The 20,684-nt window shown below is 42.2% G+C and overlaps 1 protein-coding gene across 6 annotated transcripts in view; it reads left to right on the top strand.

Annotated features, from left to right (window-relative positions):
* Positions 1-20,684, top strand: part of SGCD (sarcoglycan delta) — a 620,371-nt gene that overhangs the window by 381,487 nt on the left and 218,200 nt on the right. For all 6 annotated transcript variants that reach the window (XM_053298220.1, XM_053298224.1, XM_053298221.1 and 3 more), the window contains one exon: positions 17,628-17,729. In XM_053298220.1, the coding sequence (XP_053154195.1) occupies positions 17,628-17,729 (102 nt within the window). The remainder of the gene's footprint in view (positions 1-17,627; positions 17,730-20,684) is intronic.

Below are 20,684 nucleotides of genomic sequence, written 5' to 3'. Positions count from 1 at the left end.
TTAGAGGGAACACTGAGCCCTACCCTGAGGTTCAGGATGAGCAAATTTCCCCTGTTTCATTCCTTTATTGTGCTGTGGGTTTTCCCTCCCCTGTATTTCTCTTCTCTTGAACTCCTCTTTAAGCAGGAGAATCTCGGAAATTAATTTGAGAATTGGAGCATGCCAAGTTTTCAGGCACTTCCAGCCCTTTCCATTCATTTGCATCTTCCCCCCTTCTATATGTTACTGATGCACTTACGTGTATGGAGAAAACACTACAAAAAACAATCATCTTAACATAATATTTCATATGATTGTATCAAGATTCTGTGTTCACATGCACATATTGGACTTCCCGAAAAGAAACTTGATGCATTCATATATATATATATATATATATATATATATATAGCCACAAAAGATTGCTTTTTTGGGCAATGTTTTATCAATGCAATAAGCATGTTGGGAACATACACAAAAGGCATTACTCCTACCAGCTGATGAAGAAGCACCTTTTAAAGTGATGGCTCTTATATTTAGCGAGGGGAGAGCAACTGCCCATATTCAGTCCAGCATAGTTTCTCACCTGTGTCTGTTGCTGATGCCTCCTTTGTGTTTTGAAGATTGTGACCCCTTCTCATTCCTTTTCCTATTTGAATTGACTGAAACATTTTTTCTCAAGATTACATATTCTTAATACTAGTAAAAATAATGACGAAGGAACTGAAAAAAATGGAAGTTTTTTGTATAAGCATGCATATGTATTCAGTACTTGGTTTGGGCCCCTTTTGCAGCAATTACTGCCTCAATGCGGCGTGGCATGGATGCTATCAGCCTGTGGCACTGCTGAGGTGTTATGGAAGACTAGGATGCTTCATTAGCGGCCTTCAGCAATTCTGCATTGTTTTGTCTCAGTCTCCCATCCTTCTCTTGGCAATGCCCCATAGATTCTCTATGGGGTCAGGTCAGGCGGGTTTGCTGGCCAATCAAGCACAGTACACTGTATACTTTTCAGAGGTCCAATATTGTTCTATTCTTCAATCCTTGTCTTCTTGGTTCCATGTAATATTCTAATTTTCTGAGATTGTGGATTTGGGGTTTTCATGAGCTGTACGCCATGATCATCACAATTATAACAAATTAAGGCTTGACTTATCTCGCTTTGCATGTAATGCGTCTGTCTCATATATCAGTTTCACCTTTTAATTTGCATTACTGAAATTAATGGACTTTTGCACGATATTCTAATTTTCCGAGTTTCACCTGTATATACTTCTAAACATTTATTGTTAAATTTATATACCACCTTTCATTAAAAACAACCCCAAAGTAGTTTGGTTTTAGTCATGGATTTTAATTTTAATTGCTCTTTATGTCAATGTGATGAAGATTAGTTAAATCTGAGTGGTCTTAGGCAACCAATGTTGCATCTGAAATGCCATTTCATTTTTTATTGTCATAAATACTCTCCAACCAATTTAAATAGCAAAGGTGTATATTATCGCTTTATTCAATTGCAGGGAATCTCAAAAAAGCAGGATTTGCAACTAAGGCAGTGCATATCTTCTCTAAAATGGCCCTTTTATAGTTTTTCTAACTTTGAAATTGTAACATAAAACAAAGCATAAATGCATAAATGCTTACCCCTCCATTTGAAACCTTTTCTGGTGTAAATAGCGCGCGGTTTTGGAAAAGGGGAGTCTTTCTTTAAAAGTGGGAGAATAAGGAGTCTTTAGCACTATCACCCTAGTCCCTCGAATTACTTTGGAGTCCTTGGTTTTCGTTTTGTTAAAATACAGTCACTCACAAGGGAAAGTCAGGAACAGAACCAGGGCGTGAGAAAGGGGCATCATAATCATAATAATCATCATTGCATCATAATTCTGATGTTTGAGATACAAGCCAACTTCACAGGGTTGTTGTGAGGAAAAACCTAAGTATGTAGTGCATTTTGAAATTCTTGGTAATTTTTTAAATTTTTAAAATAAAAGTTTTCTGAAACGTGTGTCAGTCAGATGTATGTTGGGGGGGCGGCGGGTGTGTGTGTGTGGCGGGGCAGCGCAATTTCAGTGCTTGCCCCAGGCGCCGTTTTCCCTAGTTACGCCTCTGCAGGGCGCAACTATATGGTACTGTTCATCAAGCCGTTTTAGGCTTCTCAGTGGTAGTAGGAAGTAGAACTCTTCCTCTTGACACATAGCCTGGAGACACATAGCCTGGAGCTTTCCTATCAACCAGGGATAAGCAACCTTGGCTCTCTATCTGTTATTGAACTATAACTCCCAATATGATGGGAATTGTAGTTCAACAACAGCTGGAGAGTCAAGGTTGCCTATCCGTGTTATAAACCAACCAGGAGGTGATGACTGACAAGAGAAGGGACAGCAACTTTGGAAATTTCTGCAGTTTTGCTTGTGCTCACATTTGATTCCAAAGGTGATTTTTTCCAACACTTAAGAGCTTCTTTGTCTCCTCACTGGCACTGGCTCTTAAGCTCAAACACAGGAAACCAGGGCCTTATAGAATATCACTTGAACATGCCTTTGAATCCATTGGAAGTAGCATTCACATCATTTTTCTAGAAGCAGCAAGAAGCAAACAAACAAACTAAAAATGAGCCAGCATAGCACTCACAACCCTTCTAAGAAAACCTTCCAAAGAACAGCATCTTTAGTTGATGCTAAAAGGCAGTATCCAACGTTCAGAGGGAAGGGTATCCCAGAGGGCTTTCTGTTCAACTGAGTAGATGATGTGCAAAAGGGTATCTGTAAAAGATCTTATGGTGTGGACAGATCCTTGTGGGGGGAGGCGGTTCTTCAGATGTAAAGTTTTCTATAAAAGATTAAACGTTGACTAACACTTCAGAGCAACAGATGTGGTCTTAAGATATGTAGAGAGTAACTGTTTAGCTCAAGTTCTTTTACGATTAATAAACACCTCTCAAAGTCCCATAGTAATATCTGAGACAAAAGGAAGGTTGGTAATCCACATTTCCTGGGCCCTGACAAGTCAGCTTATGTGATACCTCAGGCTTCCTGGATGCAGTTAGTTTTGATTTATAGATGGCCAGTGTATAAAAATTATATCCAAAGAGGACTTCTCTGTCACAACTATAAATATTACATAAGATTCAGTAGAGTTATGGGGCCTAAAATTTAGCCATCATTTCTGGCCTTTCTAACTATTCAGCCACCAACTATTCAGCATCAACTTATGCTTTATGACTTTTCTCAGCTAGAGGCAACAAAGCTGGCTGTGCTGTTGAGGGTCATTGGTTAAAGCTTTAGATTTGTCATGGACATCGCTTTTAATGACAAGAGTCATGGTCTTGGAACCTTCTAAGCCTGCATGAATTTTTACAGATTTCGTTCTTTAGACATTCAGTGTAGTGACCTGGATTTTTAAAAAGGTTTTAAAACCATGTAATTTTGGAATTAGCAGAGGATTATACAGTAGTGACTGATGCCATCCGGAGCAAGAAGGATGGTTTTTCCTTATCAACTTGTGCACATGGCCAAGCAAGGGAGACTTCCCCTGCTCTACAGAATGTTCAACGGCATTTGGGCTGCTGGTGCTGCTGGTGGTCGTTTCCCCTGTTTGGGAAATCGGAGGCATATGTCAGTGTAGTTCTAGGTGCAACAGGCCTCTTCCTTCTGTTAAAGAGCAAAGTGTGCTTGCTGTTTTTGCAAATAAAACAAAAATACCCATGTAAGAACATATGCAGTTGCCTTATACTACATCAGGTCATTGATACATTACCCCAGTATTGTCTCAACTGCACCAACTCTTTTAAGGGTCAGTTCCAACCTTGCTATCCAGGATTCTTTTAAACTGTACTATAGGCCCTGGAACCAAACTGCACTTTACACTGAATGCATAATTAGACCATCTGTTTTCCCCTAAGCTCAAATAGCAGCTGTGGGGTAGGTGAAATCAGGATTACAACATGTAGAGAGAGCGTATTTAACCCATTCCCTTGAGCCACACTTCCAATGAACGTCACCTCCTAAGCCCCCGGAGGAAATCTCCCAGGGGCAACCATGGAAATTTCCCTTTTGGAGCTAATAGCTGCTTTAAGGGAACACTTTCATCAGGGTCAAGGCACAAGGGGAAAGGGTACAATCAGGGGCATAGCTAGGGGAGGGGGGGCCAGAGTGAGGGAGATAATGAAAAAAATAGAGAGTGGTGGAGCAGGAGGGCCCTCAGGAACTACGGGCCCGGGTTCTTTGAATCATTTTGATCAATTATAGCTACACCCCTGGGTTTAACACCCGCTCCTGGTGTTATTTTTCTACTCCTGCTCTCTCCCACAGGGCTGCTATTTGAGCTTTCAAAACAAAAGGAAGGCCCAGTGGTGATAGGTGCATGGTGGAGCAGGAGGGGTGGTGAGCAATGTAGTCTATGCCTTTAACATGGTAAGAAGCCCTAACACTGTAGCTGTCCTTTTGCCGCTCAGCTGGCTGAGATGCAGGCAAGCCGGCCATTTCAGGACTGAGCCTGGTATTTTTACTGGGTTCCACCCTGAAACGCTCAGTGTGCCTGTGCTTCAGCCAGCTGATTGGCAACAGCCATTGCGGGGGTGGGGGGACTGCATTGGTGGGGCTTATTACCGTGTTAAAGGTATACACTGCCTTGCTCACTATCCCTATTGCCTGAGAGTGTACCAGCTGCCACTGGGAATGCTAACTGCTATTTCATATAATGAGGCTCTCCGTATGAGCAGTGTGGGGAACTGGATGGGGTTTGGCGGGGATTGTGGGTCAAGCCCACTCTCTCAACACACGAGCAGCTAGGCCTCCCACATGATTAATGGCTCCGTCACAGAGCCAGTAGGGGTGGTGGGGATCGGGGCCAACTGGGTTAGCAGAGCACTCACTCTGCTAACCTCATTTAACTGGGGGTGGGGGATCAGGTGTGATAGTCACCTGGAGCTGCACAAATCCCGGCGGTTCACATGTGTGGGGGAAAGCAGGCTGGGCTTAGCCCAGTTTCCTCCATGCGTGCGAATAGCCTCATTGTGTAGTTTGACCCTAAGCTCTTTGTAGTTGAAAAACAAAACAAAACACTCTTGCCATGCTGAAATCTCTTAATTAATAGCATCATGACATAAATTTTGCAGGAGAATTCTTTGATTTAATACAATACATGAAACATTTTTATCAAGTACAAGTTTCATTCAGCACCATCTGCACCTGAGAGAGAGAGAGAGAGTCTTTGCCATGCCTGTTAGGTTAATTACAAAATAGGACAGCAGTGGGCCAGAAAAAATGGGAGTCATAGAAGATTGGAAGGCAGTAGTATGAAGAAGATAATGAAGATATTTGAGGAGGGACAGTAAACTATAATGTGAAAAGTCACCAGTGTTCCCTCCATCAGGGATTCCCAGATGTTGTTGACTACAACTCCAAGAATCCCCAGCTGCAGTGGCTTTTGCTTGGAGATTATGGGAGTTGTAGTCAACAACATCTGGGAATCCCTAATAGAGGGAACACTGGAAGTCACTCACTTGACTACTTGTGATTTTCAGAGTACTGAATATATGAAAGAATTATTCCCTAAGTAAAATGTTTTGTTGACTGGTCATAGGAACATAGGAAGCTGCCATATACTGAGTCAGACCATTGGTCTATCTAGCTCAGTATTGTCTTCACAGACAGGTCAATGACTATAATCAGTGGCGCTCTTACCCCTGGACTTTGGGGGCATAGTCCAGGGCCTCCACACCCCCTGGAGGCCCCCAAATCCTCTTTAGTCTGTCCTGGGTGGTGTGGTCGCTGCTACCCCGCACTGTGCCAGGTGGCCGAGTATGATTATGACCTGTGCCAGGTGCTTTAGAGACAGAGTGGGGATGGAAATATGTGGGATGGGAATATTTTAAGTTGTGTATTGAAATGTTCCTGCTAATGCATTTTTGCATAAATGTACCCCACATGTTAAAAATTGTGTGTGTGTGCACGCGCGTGTGCACGCAGGGGGGGGTGATGCTTAACTTGCAGTGGGACGGGGGCCTCCAAAGGCCTTTTGGTCCAGGCTCCAAAATTACCTAAGTACACCTCTGACTATAATAAGAATGAATGAATGAATGGTGGGTGGATGGATAGATGGATGAATTATTCCCCAAAATTCAAGTATGGGTTGCCTCAGTTTTTCTAAGGGGAACAGGGATTTAGTCATAATAGATAAATATAGGTAATTTGTGGATAGCGAAGAAATAATGTTGATTATACTAGCATGTATATGGACTGTGAGTGTTGTCCACTTCTGTTTTACTATAAACAGGTCATTGGGGAGCATGAACAGACTAGCCATGACAAGTGACAGTAACAAACCCTAGAAACAAATGTGTTCAAATGCTTTAGAAACTCCTGTAATGGTTGTCCCTCATTCAGTGAGTTGTAATACATATGGGTTAGAAGTTTATCACAGTGATGACAGTCTCTTTGACTAATACTGTTCCTTAGCCTGGGCCCCCATTCGCTCTTGCAATAGTAGAGCTCCATGGGAGAATAGTGCCATCCCCTACCTAATCATTGAAGCAAACAAAACAACCCAGTTGAAGTTATTCTTCAAAATCTCTGAAAGACTTGCTGTCAGCATAGTCAATAGGATAAGAATCACACATATGGATGGCTTGATCCCTCTCTTTTATCACTGCAGGAGAGCTACTCTATCTCTTTAGCTCCATCACTCACAAGAAGCAAGTAGGATTGTGTAATCTTTGAAGTGGCAGTCCTCTTGAATGGTATTGGCTTGCATGATCTACAACTTTCCTAGATGGAAAAAGACCAGGCTGCAATGTAACACCCCTTAAGGCACATAACCTTACTAAAATATATATCCTAGGGAAGTATTTTTAGTGTTTTCTTTTTAAGTGCCTCAGAAAGGAAATCCCTATGGAAATGTAATCTGAACTGTTTGGTGCTGCCTTAATCTCATTTCACCCCACTCCTTTCCCTTTATATTTCAGCTAAAAATGAGTGCCTCCCCACTAGAATACATAGGCCAGCATTTTTCCAGCTTGTAGTCTAGCAATTTGCTGTTTATTACCTATCTCTTATTCCACAGTCCCTTCAAACAATCAATACAAATCACAGCATACATCCTGAAGGGTTGCTTACCACCTCCATTTTAAAAGTATATGATAACATTAGTTTTCACACCTCAGAGGCCAGAGCTCACCTTCGTTCACATCCTGCTAAAGGGTTTGGTATCTTTCTGCAGAATCCTACAACTGTATGAAACACTATAATTGCCAGCCCTCTGAAACACAAAAGCCTCTGAGTAATAACAAAGTTGACATCTCAAACAGGAGAACCAAGAGGTTTTGGTGACATTTCTGAAGGTTAATTCCCAAAATAGCATCTCCTTAGTACCTTTCTCTAGTATTTCATGCATATTACTGTTCCAATTATTTATTTACTGCTTTTCAACAAAAATGTTGACCAAGTGATTTACATAGAAAAAGAAATAGGACATGTATTGGTTCTTCCTTGGTTCTTTGCAGACTTGAATACCTTTTGGAGAATTCTGTGGGGCCTTTCTCACGATCAAGCATGAGGGCGGGTGGGAAGGAAGCCTTGGGAAGGTTACCTCCCCCACAGATGATCCTTGTTTTCTTGTTAGGTGTGCTAATTGCACACCCAGATGATCCACTGCTGCCTCAAGCAGTGCGGAGCTGTGGTTCGGGATGTGTTGTCCCAGCCCCCGGAAAGCCCACAATGCAGTGCACGGGTGTGCGTTGTTCGGATCTCCCCAGTGCCAGCTGAAAGCAGCCGGTGGTGACAACAGTCATTGAAATGAGGTTAAGGGAGTGCTTGCTCCCTTAACCTCATTTAAAAGCCTGGCTTCGTAGCCAAGTTTGCTGCTGAGGCACCACTGGGCGGTGTGTGCTTCCCAGTGGTTCCCAAGCCCGGTCTTGGCTGCTCGTGAGAACAGCCTCAGTGTGTCCGCGCTAGTGCAGGGATGCTTTACTGATCTTTAGCCAAGGGAATAGCGACCTTGCTAAAATGGACTAGTAACACCTGGGTAAGTATTCAAAGATACATGAACTTTCCTTCAATATCTAAATCAGAAAAGTGTATTAAGTCATATTACCCCTAAGGCTGCCACAGGGTTTCTTTCTGGTCTCAGTATGTTAAGCAACAAACATTTTAGCTTTGTGTTGGGAATTAAATCTATTAGACTTCCTTCTTACAAACTTGAAGACTATTCCATCAGAAATGGCATTTCCAATGTATTTGTGTTATTTGATAGTACAGTTACCGTTTCCATTTTACACACACACACACACACACACACACACACACACACACACACACACACACTAGGGTGTTTAAAAAATTGCATCATAAATGAATGAGCTTCAGATGTATGTCTTAATATAAGATTTTCCTCTCCAAAGTAAATTTGATTTTTAAAAAAAACTTCAGTTTGTCCCACAGTGTGTGCCATGCTGTGCCTCTGTAGACTTCTTAAATACATAAAAAGCCCTACAGTAAATATTCATATGGAACTCTGAGGTATATTTTGTTTGCTTTTGTAGTTTGTCAGATGTTTCATTACATGTTGAAAACACCTAACTAAACAATTTCTAAAGGAAATTGTCTATTTGTAGTCATCTGCCGGAGGACGGCAGCCAACATTTCACACCATTTGTCATGAAGATTTTTCACATCTAAGTGCCATGAGCTTTAGGGACTGTTCGTACACATCATTTGAGCAGACCTAGAGCCTTGGAGCTTATGACAGTGCTAGACTGAAAAGATGATGAGGAGTGATAGCTAAAAAGATCAGATATGAATGGGAAGAGGGGAAGGGAGTGCATATTACTCCAGTCATTTAATGTCTGATCAGTGGAGGTTTGAAACTGTTTTTCAGCAAAGGCATGAGCTTCCTGAACATCAAATGGCAAACTGACTGTTTTGAAATTCAACATCCACAGTTTCGAGTATCTGTGGTCAGGTAATTGACATCCACCCTCAGCATACATGGGGTGTGTGTGTCTATGTGAGTGTGTGGTTTACAAAAGGTTAATTCCATGTATCTGTGGGTTCAGGATGGCCAGAAATGACCTCGGAGATCATTTCTGGCCACCATTTTGAGGAGAGGAGCCATTTTGTGGCTCATTTGTTTAATTTTTTTAAACCTGTGATTTTTCATGAATAAAGCCAGATTTGGGACTTGGGCGGGGATTTGATGAACACCTGGAGAACCATGGAGCATGGTAGGGAACATTTTTGGAGTTTTGCAGGCCATTTCCCACCATTGTATTCACCTCCAAGAACCTAACCCCGAGTCCCATTGACTCAATAGTTCTATATCCGTGGTTCTGTTATGCGTAGCTGTAGCAGAGAATGGAACCTCCGCAAACACCAGGGTTTCCCTGTACGCATGGTGCTGCTTGCAGTTTTTTCTTGCTTTGCAAAACTTTATTTCTGCCATACTATGTGCAATGCCTAGGGCCAGTTGAGTAAAAGCAGAAGCAAATTCCATATGCAAAACATACACTGTTTATTGTCCTTTCATTGCCGCCTCAGAGCCAGACATGACTTCATGCTAATCTGCTGCTATGATCAGGGAGAATACTGCCACTTTTCAACTACTTCTGATTAGAGACTAGATTCAGAAATCAGTGTAAAATAACGATGATGAATAAGGCTCAACATTTTAGAAGCAAGAAGTCACCTCCAGTGGTTGTTGCTGATGTCTATCTTATGTTTCTTTTTAGATTGTGAGCCCTTTGGGGACAGGGATCCATCTTATTTATTTATTATTTTTCTGTGCAAACTGCTTTCGAAACTTTTGTTGAAAAGTGGTAAAGAAATATTTGTCAATTAATATAATGATGATGATGATGATGTGTGGACATCCACTTTCTGTTCTCTGAGTTTTCAGGAGTCATTGAGGCTATTCACATGCTCCTTGCCAGTTCAGAGAGGGTGGTGGATGGTGGGGGGGGGAGGCAGGATTCCACCTGTAACCTATAAATCCATGCCCCCTCCCTCATCGTATTAATGGCAGACTATACCTCCCCCCAGGGCCTTTGCATGTGTGCCTGCACACAAGTTTTTTTGATGTCAGCTCAGCTAATTTTAGGTCCCATCCAGATTGAATCAGGAAGGCCCCACTCTGAATGCACATATGCAGACACACTGCCTTGATACTGCCACCCAGAACAAAACTCATCTCTGCACAAAAATGGGGGGGGGGCCTCAAGTGAACACTGCAGGAGAGAAAGGTGACTTAAAAAAAAATCCCCATCAATTGATTTGCACAGTCTTATTTTGATGCAAGTCTTCTAAAAAAAATCATTTATACAGCAGCTTTAGTCCCTTATAGAATGGATAACTCAGCCTGCAAGATCCCAATGTTTAACATCCAGGGGTCACCCCATGAAACTGAAGGTTGGGAAATTTAGGACCAACAAGAGGAAGTACTTTTTCACACAGCACATAATTAATCTATGGAATTACTCGCCATGGGATGTGGTGATGGCCACCAGCTTGGATGGCCTTAAAAGGGGCTTAGACAGATTCATGGTGGACAGGTCTATCAGTGGCTACTAGTCTGAAGGCTGTGGGCCATCTCGAGCCTCAGAGGCACGATGCCTCTCAGTACCAGTTGCAGAGCAGCAACAGCAGGAGAGAGGGCATGCACATACCTCTTGCCTGTGGGCTCCCCAGAGGCATCTGGTGGGCCACTGTGTGAAACAGGACACTGGACTTGGACCTGATCCAGCAGGGCTGTTCTTATGTTCTTACCCCCACTCCACTGAACTGCTGCCTGCCTCTGTCATATAAACCGTGTATATAATCTATAGAAAAGTTACACACCATAAAACAGTATCATATTGCCAGAAAACCATAGTATCCCAAAAAATGCCATACAAACAAGTTTCTTACACATCTGTGATAGTTTTTACAATGGACAATTGTATGGACATGTTAACAGTGAAAAAGCACACAGTGGCAAAGAGAGAGTCCCAAGGGTGTGGCTGAAGGGTCAGAAGGTGATCAAAAGTTCCATTCAGATGTATAATGAATCAAAAGCTTCCTGTAGTATGTCACAGGATCAGTTCTTATATTTACTCAATCTTGCTACTGCTCCAAAAGTTCCATTCTTGCTGTTATTCACTGTAAATTCTCAACAGGTATCCTAGGCAAACAGGGATCTTGGTAGTTTGCAGCCTGTTTTCTCCTGCTCTGAGCAGGGCTTCATCAGGAGAAGTTTTTAGCAATTTACCTTAGTGGCTCATTCTACAAAGAATCAAAAAACCATAATAATACAGTGATCCCTTCACTATTAAAATACTATCAACAAAATTTGTTATATAAACTCAAAAAGAGGAAAGGTTTACTTACTTTTTTGTACCTTACTTTAGATAATTTTCATTAACTCTTTTTCAGTAGTTTTGCATTGGAACTCTGCTGATACAAGGTCATTCTAAAAAGCAACTCCTGCAATGCTGCTTAATATACCCTTCAAGCTCCCTCAACCTTATATATTCCCGTTAATTAACAACTAAGTATTCATTATCCAATCAATTATATAAATACCTCAGATTGCAGGTACTAACACACATGTGCAGAGAGCGCCAACGTCAAAGCATCACAAGAAAAAAAAAGGCATTAGACCTTTCCTATTAAGATAAAGGTTCAGAAGTCTACAAGAATCTGCAGAATATATAAATGTTCCATTACTTACAAACTTTAGTAACATCAAACACATCTATTTTTATCTCCACTTGTTGTTAGTCTTATAAGTAACTGGCCAGGTCATTGACCTGATTTAAGCCCAATGGTTCTAAAGTTTTAAGTTGGTATATGAAAAAAGCTCCCTTTTGCAGGAGAACAGTTTTAATATCCAAGTAGGAGAATTCTTTAGATATGTATTTGTAAATGACAAAAAATTCAAAGTCACTGGGGGAATGTCCAGCCTGTATAAAATGGCTAACCATAAGGCATTCCAAATTTTGGTTTCGTATACAGGTACGATGTTCCAAAATGTGAGCCCTAACTGTTCTGGTCGACATCCCAATATACCTAAGAGAACATGGGCATTGTATTATATAAATGATTTTCGTTGTTGAACACTTTGCAAAAAAAGTCCAAAACATATCCTTTGCCCATATTATTGTTTCTATATTCTGTGGTCTGTAGCGCATGGGACATGCTACAAAATGACCGCACTTAAAGAAACCTTTGGGTTCAACAACATCCCTCCGAGGTAGGCTGTCTGCTCTAACGAGAAGATTTTTTAAGCTGGAACTTTTTCGAAGGGCTATTAAAGGGGGATTACTACAACCTGATTGTTATCTTCATCCCCAGATTGTTATCTTCATCCCCTTTTTGGTCAGAGTCAGTCAGTAGCCCACCACCCACTCCACCCCTTTCCTCATCACCCCTCTTGTTTTCCCCATTTGATTTCTCAGTTCACACACATTGTACATTGTAGTTCACACACACTGCAAGCACATTCTCTCCTGCATGTTTGCTTTTAAAATCCCGTTTTATGTTATCTTTATCCCCTTTTGGGGGATCTTCAGCCAGCCAGCCATCAGCCCGCCCCCCGCCCCTTTCATTCTCCTTATCTCTCCCTCCCTCGTCATTTTTCATTTGATTTCCCTGCACTGTTGCTTACTTTTCTTTATGTTGTTTCCTTTGCTTTCCTTCCTTGCTCATTCCTTCTCCGTAGTAGTCAGCAGTTAATGCATGCAGCACTCTTTCCTTGCTGCTGGGGGTGAGCACATGGCTGCCTGCACTGTGGGTGCCCCCCAGTGTCAGCACCCCCCCCCCCGTGATGCAGTCCATGCTTACTGTGTTGCTCTGGCCCTGAAGGGAATCCTCTCCAGATTCTCCTTTGCCAGTAGAGTTCCAAGCTTGCACACCCATACCCTGTGTATGCTCAGCCTGCATGCAACCCAAGCATACACACAGTTTTGTACCTGGGGTAAAGGGTGTGCTTGCCCAGGTTAAAAAATGGGCTTGTAGGGGAGGCAGCGCCGAGCTCAGTCCAAACACAGCACACAGTCCAAATGTAGCACACTAGCAGCCCTGCCAAGGTAGGGCTTCCCTATCCTGGTTAGGGCTGCTCTTGTGGATAGCCTTATAGTGTTCTCAAAGGAAAACATGGATTATGGTCTCCAGGGCTGGTTGGCTGACTGTGGTCTTAAGTGTTCTAGAATAAATCACAAAATGTCATTGACATTGGCATTTTTGAAAATACATCCCCTCTTCTCAAAAATCAAGGTTAACATTTTGCTCCAATGCTTTCAGAATCTCTTTTAAACTTCACTGAAATGAAATTCCAGGAAAAACCTTAAGATACCATTTGTTTTGTTTTTATAACGTATATTTTATTTTATTTCATTTAAGTATCTTTTGTCTTCAGCAAATAAAAACCAGAAATTCTAGTGTGTGGGAGGGGAAAATGTATTGTACTAATCCCTTTGCATTTGAGAACCAGAAGGTCACAGATCAGGTTCTCCCTTGTTTTTTTCCTGTTCCTAATATACTTAATATTGCTATGGAATTAACACCACATTTGCCTGTGGCCGACAATATTAGTTAAACAAGAAGACCCACTGAATAACATTATACCTGAACATGTTTCAGATCAATAAGTCTACAGATTGAATTCCTCACTTCATCCTGTCTCTTTTCAGAGTTAGAGGGAAGGTGAACATAAGGGGATGGCCAACTTAGGCTCTGGCCCAGGACCCCTAGTAAAAGAAGCACTCTAAGCTATTAGCACTGCTGCCAAAGGAAGCCTCCCCATAAACCCATAAAGCAGGCCTGCACCTTTGAAGGCATTGAAAGTGTCTGGGTGACAAGGAAGAAGAAAGGTGGCTAGGAGCCTCCTCTTCCCTCCTCATGCTGTGGGCAACTAATACTTGCTTTCATTATGATTTTTAATGAGTAACTAATAATTGCTGCATTAATATTTTTAATAATTAATGTTAATGTAATCATTAATGTGCTGAAAATTTGCCTCAGCACCTGCCTACCAAGTCATGGTTGATTCTGGCCCACCAGGGTATTTAACTTGTGCACCCCTGCCATAAAGCAACAACAGTGATGGCAATTGGGACCATTCTTTGGCAGCTGCCTTGTGTCTCCAGTGTCTAGTGACACAACAGCAGGGGCACTGCATTATAGGCAAAAAACCAAAACAAATGTCGCCACCAGCATGTCTCTCTTCCCCTGCCTCATTGATGCTAAGGGATCCGACAAACGTGGCACCAGCACTGGCAAGTAGAGATGTGCACAAATCGTTTCGACGCCTCCCTACTAGTTCCTTGTAGCCAAAATGTTTTGGTGCAGGGCAAGAAGTTCCTTTAAAAAGAGGTGGGCAGGTCGTAACTGCCCCTCCTGGAAGCCTCCTCTGCCCCACGCCACCCCATTGTGTCACTGTTCTCAGAAAAGCATCCTTGTGAAAGTGACCGCCCATGTCACTGTATCCTTTAAACCGCCCTGCTGGCCCCGCAATTGGTGTTGATGCATGTGCCGACACCATTTGTGCGGCGATGCCATGCAAGGGATGCCGGGGGAATCGTCCCGTCACCGTGGTGGGGCAGTTTAAAGGAGATCCACTCAAGTGCCTGAGGCCCCCAATCCCCTCTATTTTGTCCTGGATGGCCTGCTGGCCAATACCACACCACACTGCCATTGGCCTACACCGGGGGCTCAGGGGGCAGTCAGCAGTGAGGACTAAGTGTGGCCAGCCCCCTGAAACGAAACCTCCATCTGCAGCCTGCCCAATCTCCCGAGCGTGGCAGTAGCAGTGTCTTTTCTGAAAAGATAAGCAGATTAACACAGCCATTGTTTAAAAAACACAGAGGAGGAGATGGGAATCAGAAAATGTACAGAGAAATAGAGAGTGCTCAACCAATCACTGCTTTGTTCTCCTGCTTCAGAACTGCTCTCTCATTGCAAGCAGGCAGCCCATTGGCTGTTTAGCATTTGCTTCCATGTGTGCTCCTCCCCAACCTCTGCCCAGTGAAGTTGGAAGAGTTTTACCCCACTACAGCTCACCGGTGATTCTATAATCAGAAATCAAAGGAGAAAGAGAGAAAGAGACTCTGGGGTCGTTCTCATGACGAGGCATGAGAAGGCTGCTTAAGCTGACTTTCCTCACAGATGATTGCTGAGTCCTTGCTGGGCTGCTGATCGTGTGCCCAGATGATCACCAGCTGCCCTAAGAAGCACAGAGGTTTGGGCCAGGATGCGCCTGGAAATCCCACAATGTACCACACGGGGTGGGGGGAGCACCACACGAAAATGCACCACACTAAAAGCAGCTGGCGATGCACACAGTCAGGGAAATGTGATTAAGGGAGTGCACTCTCCCTTGACTCCAATTAAGAGGTGGGTTCTCTGGGGTCTCTAGGTGGGTTTGCTGCTGAGACCCAGTCAGCTCCAGTGGGTTCCATGGGCAGCCAAGCCTGGGCTTAGCTGCCCTAGCCCTGTCTTGGTTGCTCATCAGAACAGCCTCTCTGTGTCCATGTGAGTTAAAAGTGGGGGAGGGAGAAATGGAGAAAGAAAGAGAGGGAAAAGGCAAACAGTGGAGTCCTGTAACCTTTTCATTCATCAGTCATCCAGCAAAACTGTAGGTTTTGTTTCCTTTGTATGTTTGTTTGTTCTCCTGATCAGCTTTTGTTTGTGCATTGTGTAACTGCTGGGTGAGCTGGGTGGGGAAGGAGAGAGAGAGAGAGAGAGAGAGAGAGAGAGAGAGAGAGAGAGAGATTTCCACTCACCTGGCCACCCCACCGCCACACTTCAGTTGCGCTCTGTGTGTGTTTCTCTTGGGGACAGAGAGATTTTTTCTTTCTTGCTCCCTGCCCTTGGAAGCTACTTTGGGGGTGAGGGTTGGCTTAGTGTTAAAAACTTTTTTTTCTTTGCTGCTGCTGCTGCTGTTTTCTTTCTGATTCTGGGTTGAAATGTGGTGACTATTGTGGGTGTGAGTGCTAGATTGTTTGTTGGCTTTAATCTGGTCTGTGAGCTTTTAATATATTTATATTCTGCTTTTCAACAACATCAAAAAGTTACATGCTGAAATGTTTCAGCTAATGCATATCTGCATACATATACTTGTTTTATATCCTTACATTCTTGTGAGTTCAATTGCTATTTGGGCCTTTAAGAACCCACGTGTTAAAAATTCTGCATGTGTCATGGTCTGTGTCGGGAGATGATGCTTATCTTGCGGGGGTGGGGAGGGTGACCTTTAGGTCCAGGCTACAAAATTACCTAGATTCACCTCTGAGCACACACATGATCCAGGTCCAGGGTTCAGGGCTCACTTGCGCCCTTAGCTAAAGGCTGGGCTTCAGAGTGGGGTTAGGCAGGCAGGCAGATCAGTGTGGATCCCGGCGCTGCACATGACCAGCCTAACCCAGGCTGGGCTGCCCTAGCTTGGGTTAGGCTGATTGTGGGTACAGCCTATATGTCTGAAATGTCACAATGGTGTGACACGAAAGTCCTCTCTGTGCTGTCCAGTCTGTGATGACTGTTTCATGCATATTAGTCATTATGTGATGATGCATTCATTGGACAATGAACCTGCATGTGTGAAAACACCTATAGAGGTAGAGAACCTTGAAAGATTAGGAACTTTGGAACTTTGTGTATTTGATTTTGGCACTGGTGCTTTTAACGGGAGATAGAATAAAAATGTTTGAACTTGCTGCAAAGTTGTCACCCTATACTTTACCTAAACTTCTGAATTTTCATTCCAAAAATTGTTCAGCATGTTGGAAATGTTACTTGTCATTTGTGTTTCTTTTATTTCCTTGATGCTTAATTTTGTCTTTGTAATTGTACCGCCCACAGACATACTTATTGCTGATAATTGCATCTTAAATAGACTGAGGTGCCTGTTGTAATAGATGATTTCATTTTCAAATGTTAAAGGTGAAATATAATGTAGGTATGTTCTGCTTACCTATTATGGATTTACATTATTGCAGAGAACAAAGTTGTAAAAATGCTAATTCTAACTTTGGCAAAAAAAAAAATAATCAGAAACATTACTACTTTTTCTTCTTGACTGTGGAATGGGAGAAATTAGTAACTTTATCACATATTTTAAAGTGTTGTTTGCTTGTTTTGGAACACCTGGAATTATTAATAAAGTGCTGAATTAATTGTGCACAGAGAGAGAGAGAGAGAGGTAGAAGAACATTTAAATTGCATGGTACTTAGTTTCTATTGGTGCTTGTAACTTCAAGTTGCCATTTTAAAGATATTACTGTGAGGCAGATCCATATTTTGTGTTGTGTCAGAGGACCTGTCATAAATGAAGGGACAATATCAATATAAATGTTGAAAGCTGGACATGGTACAATGAATGATTTTGTGTTAACATTAAATGTCACCCTGTCATCTCTCTCCCTCTCTTTCTGTCTCTCCTCCCTTTCCCACAGACGACAAGCTAAAGGGCATTTCACCTGAATAAATAGCTTACTTGGGGGCATTTCAGATTACCTGAAACACAATTGTCTCACAAAGGCTGAGCCAAAAGGATAATACAAGTGATTGCCTTGTACAGGGCCTCCCAGTGTTTTACATGCGGTGTTCTTTTCCAAGAAATACATTTTTGACAGCTCAGTGTTTATGAAATCATAGCTAATGGGGGCTTTTTGTGTATTGCAGGATGGAATGGGAAACCTGAGGATCACAGAAAAAGGTTTAAAGGTAGAAGGAGATTCAGAGTTCTTGAAACCTCTCTACGCCAAAGAAATCCGATCCAGAACAGTAAGTTAGCCAGAAATATATCTATATATTACTGAAAACATGTTCCTAATTACTAGCACACAGTCAGTCTGAAACTATAGATTAGAATGGCTGTGCTGCAGAAGGGTAAATAAGCCAATACTTGTGTGGGGAGAGGGAGGAATTGGCAGCATGGTTTGCAAAAGAAATGCAATGCTTCCAGAGCATCTGAACATAAGAATTACCCTGCTAGATTATACCAAGGGTCAATTTAGTTCATTGTTCCAGTGATCAGGTATATGCTGTGGGAAACCCACAGCCCAGGCTTTCTAAAATAGCTAGACCTTTACAATTATTTGGCTTTGAATATTCAAAGCCAAGCAATGTGCACATCACCCCAGCCCCATATGGAGGTGGCCATTCCCACCACCCACCTCCATGCAGAGTGGTTCTGTGCACAGCACTAGGGCAGGTCCTTAAAGGGAACCAAAGGAAGCCCCATAAATATCTAGGAGGGTGCACATAGAGTGCTAGGAAGTGCCGTCCTTTCCTCACAAAGTGCTGGGCACAACACCTCTCTGCACGGATGTGAGTGATGGAAAAAGTCCTCTCTGCGTGGAATGATGTGCACATTATTGAGCTTTGAATATTTGGAGCCAGATTATTGTACAGATCTAGTAACAGCCATTCCCTATTCGTTGCCTCCAGCATTCAGCAGTAGGAGGTGGTACACTGCCTCTAATCAAGGAGGTTCATTTTGGCTTGTCATGGCCAGTATCCATTGGTAGAACTGCCTTGTTTAATCTGTTCAAGGGATTTTTGCAGGCTTAAACTACATGGTGCTTAATTTGTATTGGTGCTTTGTTGTCCTTTTTAAAGATTTGACTATGAGGCAGATCCACCTTTTGTATTGTGTCTGATTACTTGTCATAAATGAATGGCTATTTTGATTATAGACAATGAATGTGAAAGAAATGACAGTTTCCTTTTTAATCTAGCAGACATTTGAGACATTTATCACATATACAACAGATTTTTAAAAAGATAACTAAATTCTTATCAAGCCGGAGTCATTTCAGTATCCAAGGCAGAGAGTCCCATGAGCTCATCCACAATAATAAATTTAAATGACAAACATCCCCCACGCACCTCCAGCTGCCTTTTAAGTTGCCTAAAGTCTTAGGCACCATGGAAAATGACTTGCCTAACAAACATGAGGTTGCTGGTTCAAATCCCTGCTGGTATGTTTCCCAGAAACACCTATATCGGGCAGTAGCGATATAGGAAGATGCTGAAAGGCACCATACTGCATGGGAGATGGCAATGGTAAACCCCTCCTATCTTCTACCAAAGAAAACCACAGGGCAATATGGTCTCCAGGAGTCAACACCGATTCAACGACACCCTTTACTTTAAAGTCTTTTACTTGAAGCAGTCACCTTACTCTGCTTCTTCGTAGGATCAGCCTTTCTCTGACAGAGAGGGGGAAAGCCTCAGGGTCAAACTATTTTCAACATTAAGTGAGTTTTTGCCTTTCCTTCTGTGTACCTGTATGTGTTTCAGCAGAGTTTTAAGTTCCTCTCCTCCCTATTTGTCAGCCACAGAAGAACAAAGAACATGTGGTGATTTACAAAGAACAAGCAAACTTGTTTATGGATTACAGGAATAACTGGGTTGTAATTCCAGGTCCCCCGATCTATTGTGTAATGCTTTTTTTGAAATCAAACCCAAATAATGTAATGCTAAAAATATACATGCTATGCAATTGAGCATGGTGGATTTATGCTTCCACAGCTTCCGGTTCAAGACTAGTAGGACATACCCATCATTTCTACTGTGTGTCAGTTACAAACTTAGCTAGTTCTTAATCTGAGGGATATATATTTGTACAGACAGGTCTATGGCGGCAGAAATGACTGCACTGAGGAGCTATAGTGCCTCTTCTCAGTTCTGCCTTTCCCCCTCCCATTCCAGCCTTTCTCCACCCATTTCTATATCTCAAATCTCAATTTCTGTATCACATCTGGCACATGTCCATCCTGTTTTGCTAGCAAACCGCTAACTGGAAAGTGTATTTGCTGTTTCAGAGCAAAAGGTTTGTCTTTCTTTTAGAATGATAATTCAAAAACAAAATATTTGGCTTGAAGAAAGGAAAAAGCATGAGTAAATACAGGTGGACCTTGTTATCCATGGATTTGCATATCCGTGATCAGGAAAAAGACACCCGACCTCAGCATATGTTGGGGGGGGAGGGTGCATGCCAACCTTGCTTATCCGTGGGTCATTTCCAGCCGCCATTTTCTTTGACAGAGCCCAAAATGATTCCCAGCTTTGTTAAATAATAATAATAGAAGAAAAAATCCACTAATTTTTGACCAATTTGGGGGTACAGCATAACTCAGGGGGAGCAGCAGAGCATGGTAAGCAGCTCCCCCCATGAAAATCAGCTGATTTCTGGCCAAATATTTGGCCAACCAGGAACCTAACCCCCGCAATCCCATAGCCCCCAATTGCTCAATATTCACAGTTTCCATATCCATGGCTGCAGCTCAGAACAGAACCCCCACAAATATCAAGGTTCTCCTGTATTTAAAATTGAATTAATTTCCTTAAAATTCTTATTTGGTCAAGGAAAGTGACCATTTTAATAATGTGTAAATTTGAGAGTTTTTAAGAATGACTGCAACTGCATTTTAATGCTGATATTTAATAGATTTCCCCCCTCTGTGAACTTTTTTAGACCTTCTCATTTAACCTTAATAGTCTTAAAATGAATAGGTTACGTATTCTTCAGTTTCTTGTTTCCTGTTCAGAAATATTAATTTGAATAATATATTAGCATCCCACTTTGATTTGAAAGCAGATATCTAATTAAATAAGCATAGCATCACTTTAACTTTGCATTTCATTTGTCTTATAAAAATTGGGTTTTGTGAACTCGTCAATGCAACATCCAATACAAAATCCCATTTCATTACTGGAGGTTATAACCTTTGT

Source organism: Hemicordylus capensis, chromosome 2, assembly GCF_027244095.1.
Source record: "Hemicordylus capensis ecotype Gifberg chromosome 2, rHemCap1.1.pri, whole genome shotgun sequence".
NCBI classification, from domain to species: Eukaryota; Metazoa; Chordata; class Lepidosauria; order Squamata; family Cordylidae; genus Hemicordylus; species Hemicordylus capensis.
This window is presented reverse-complemented; position numbering and strand designations above follow the sequence as displayed.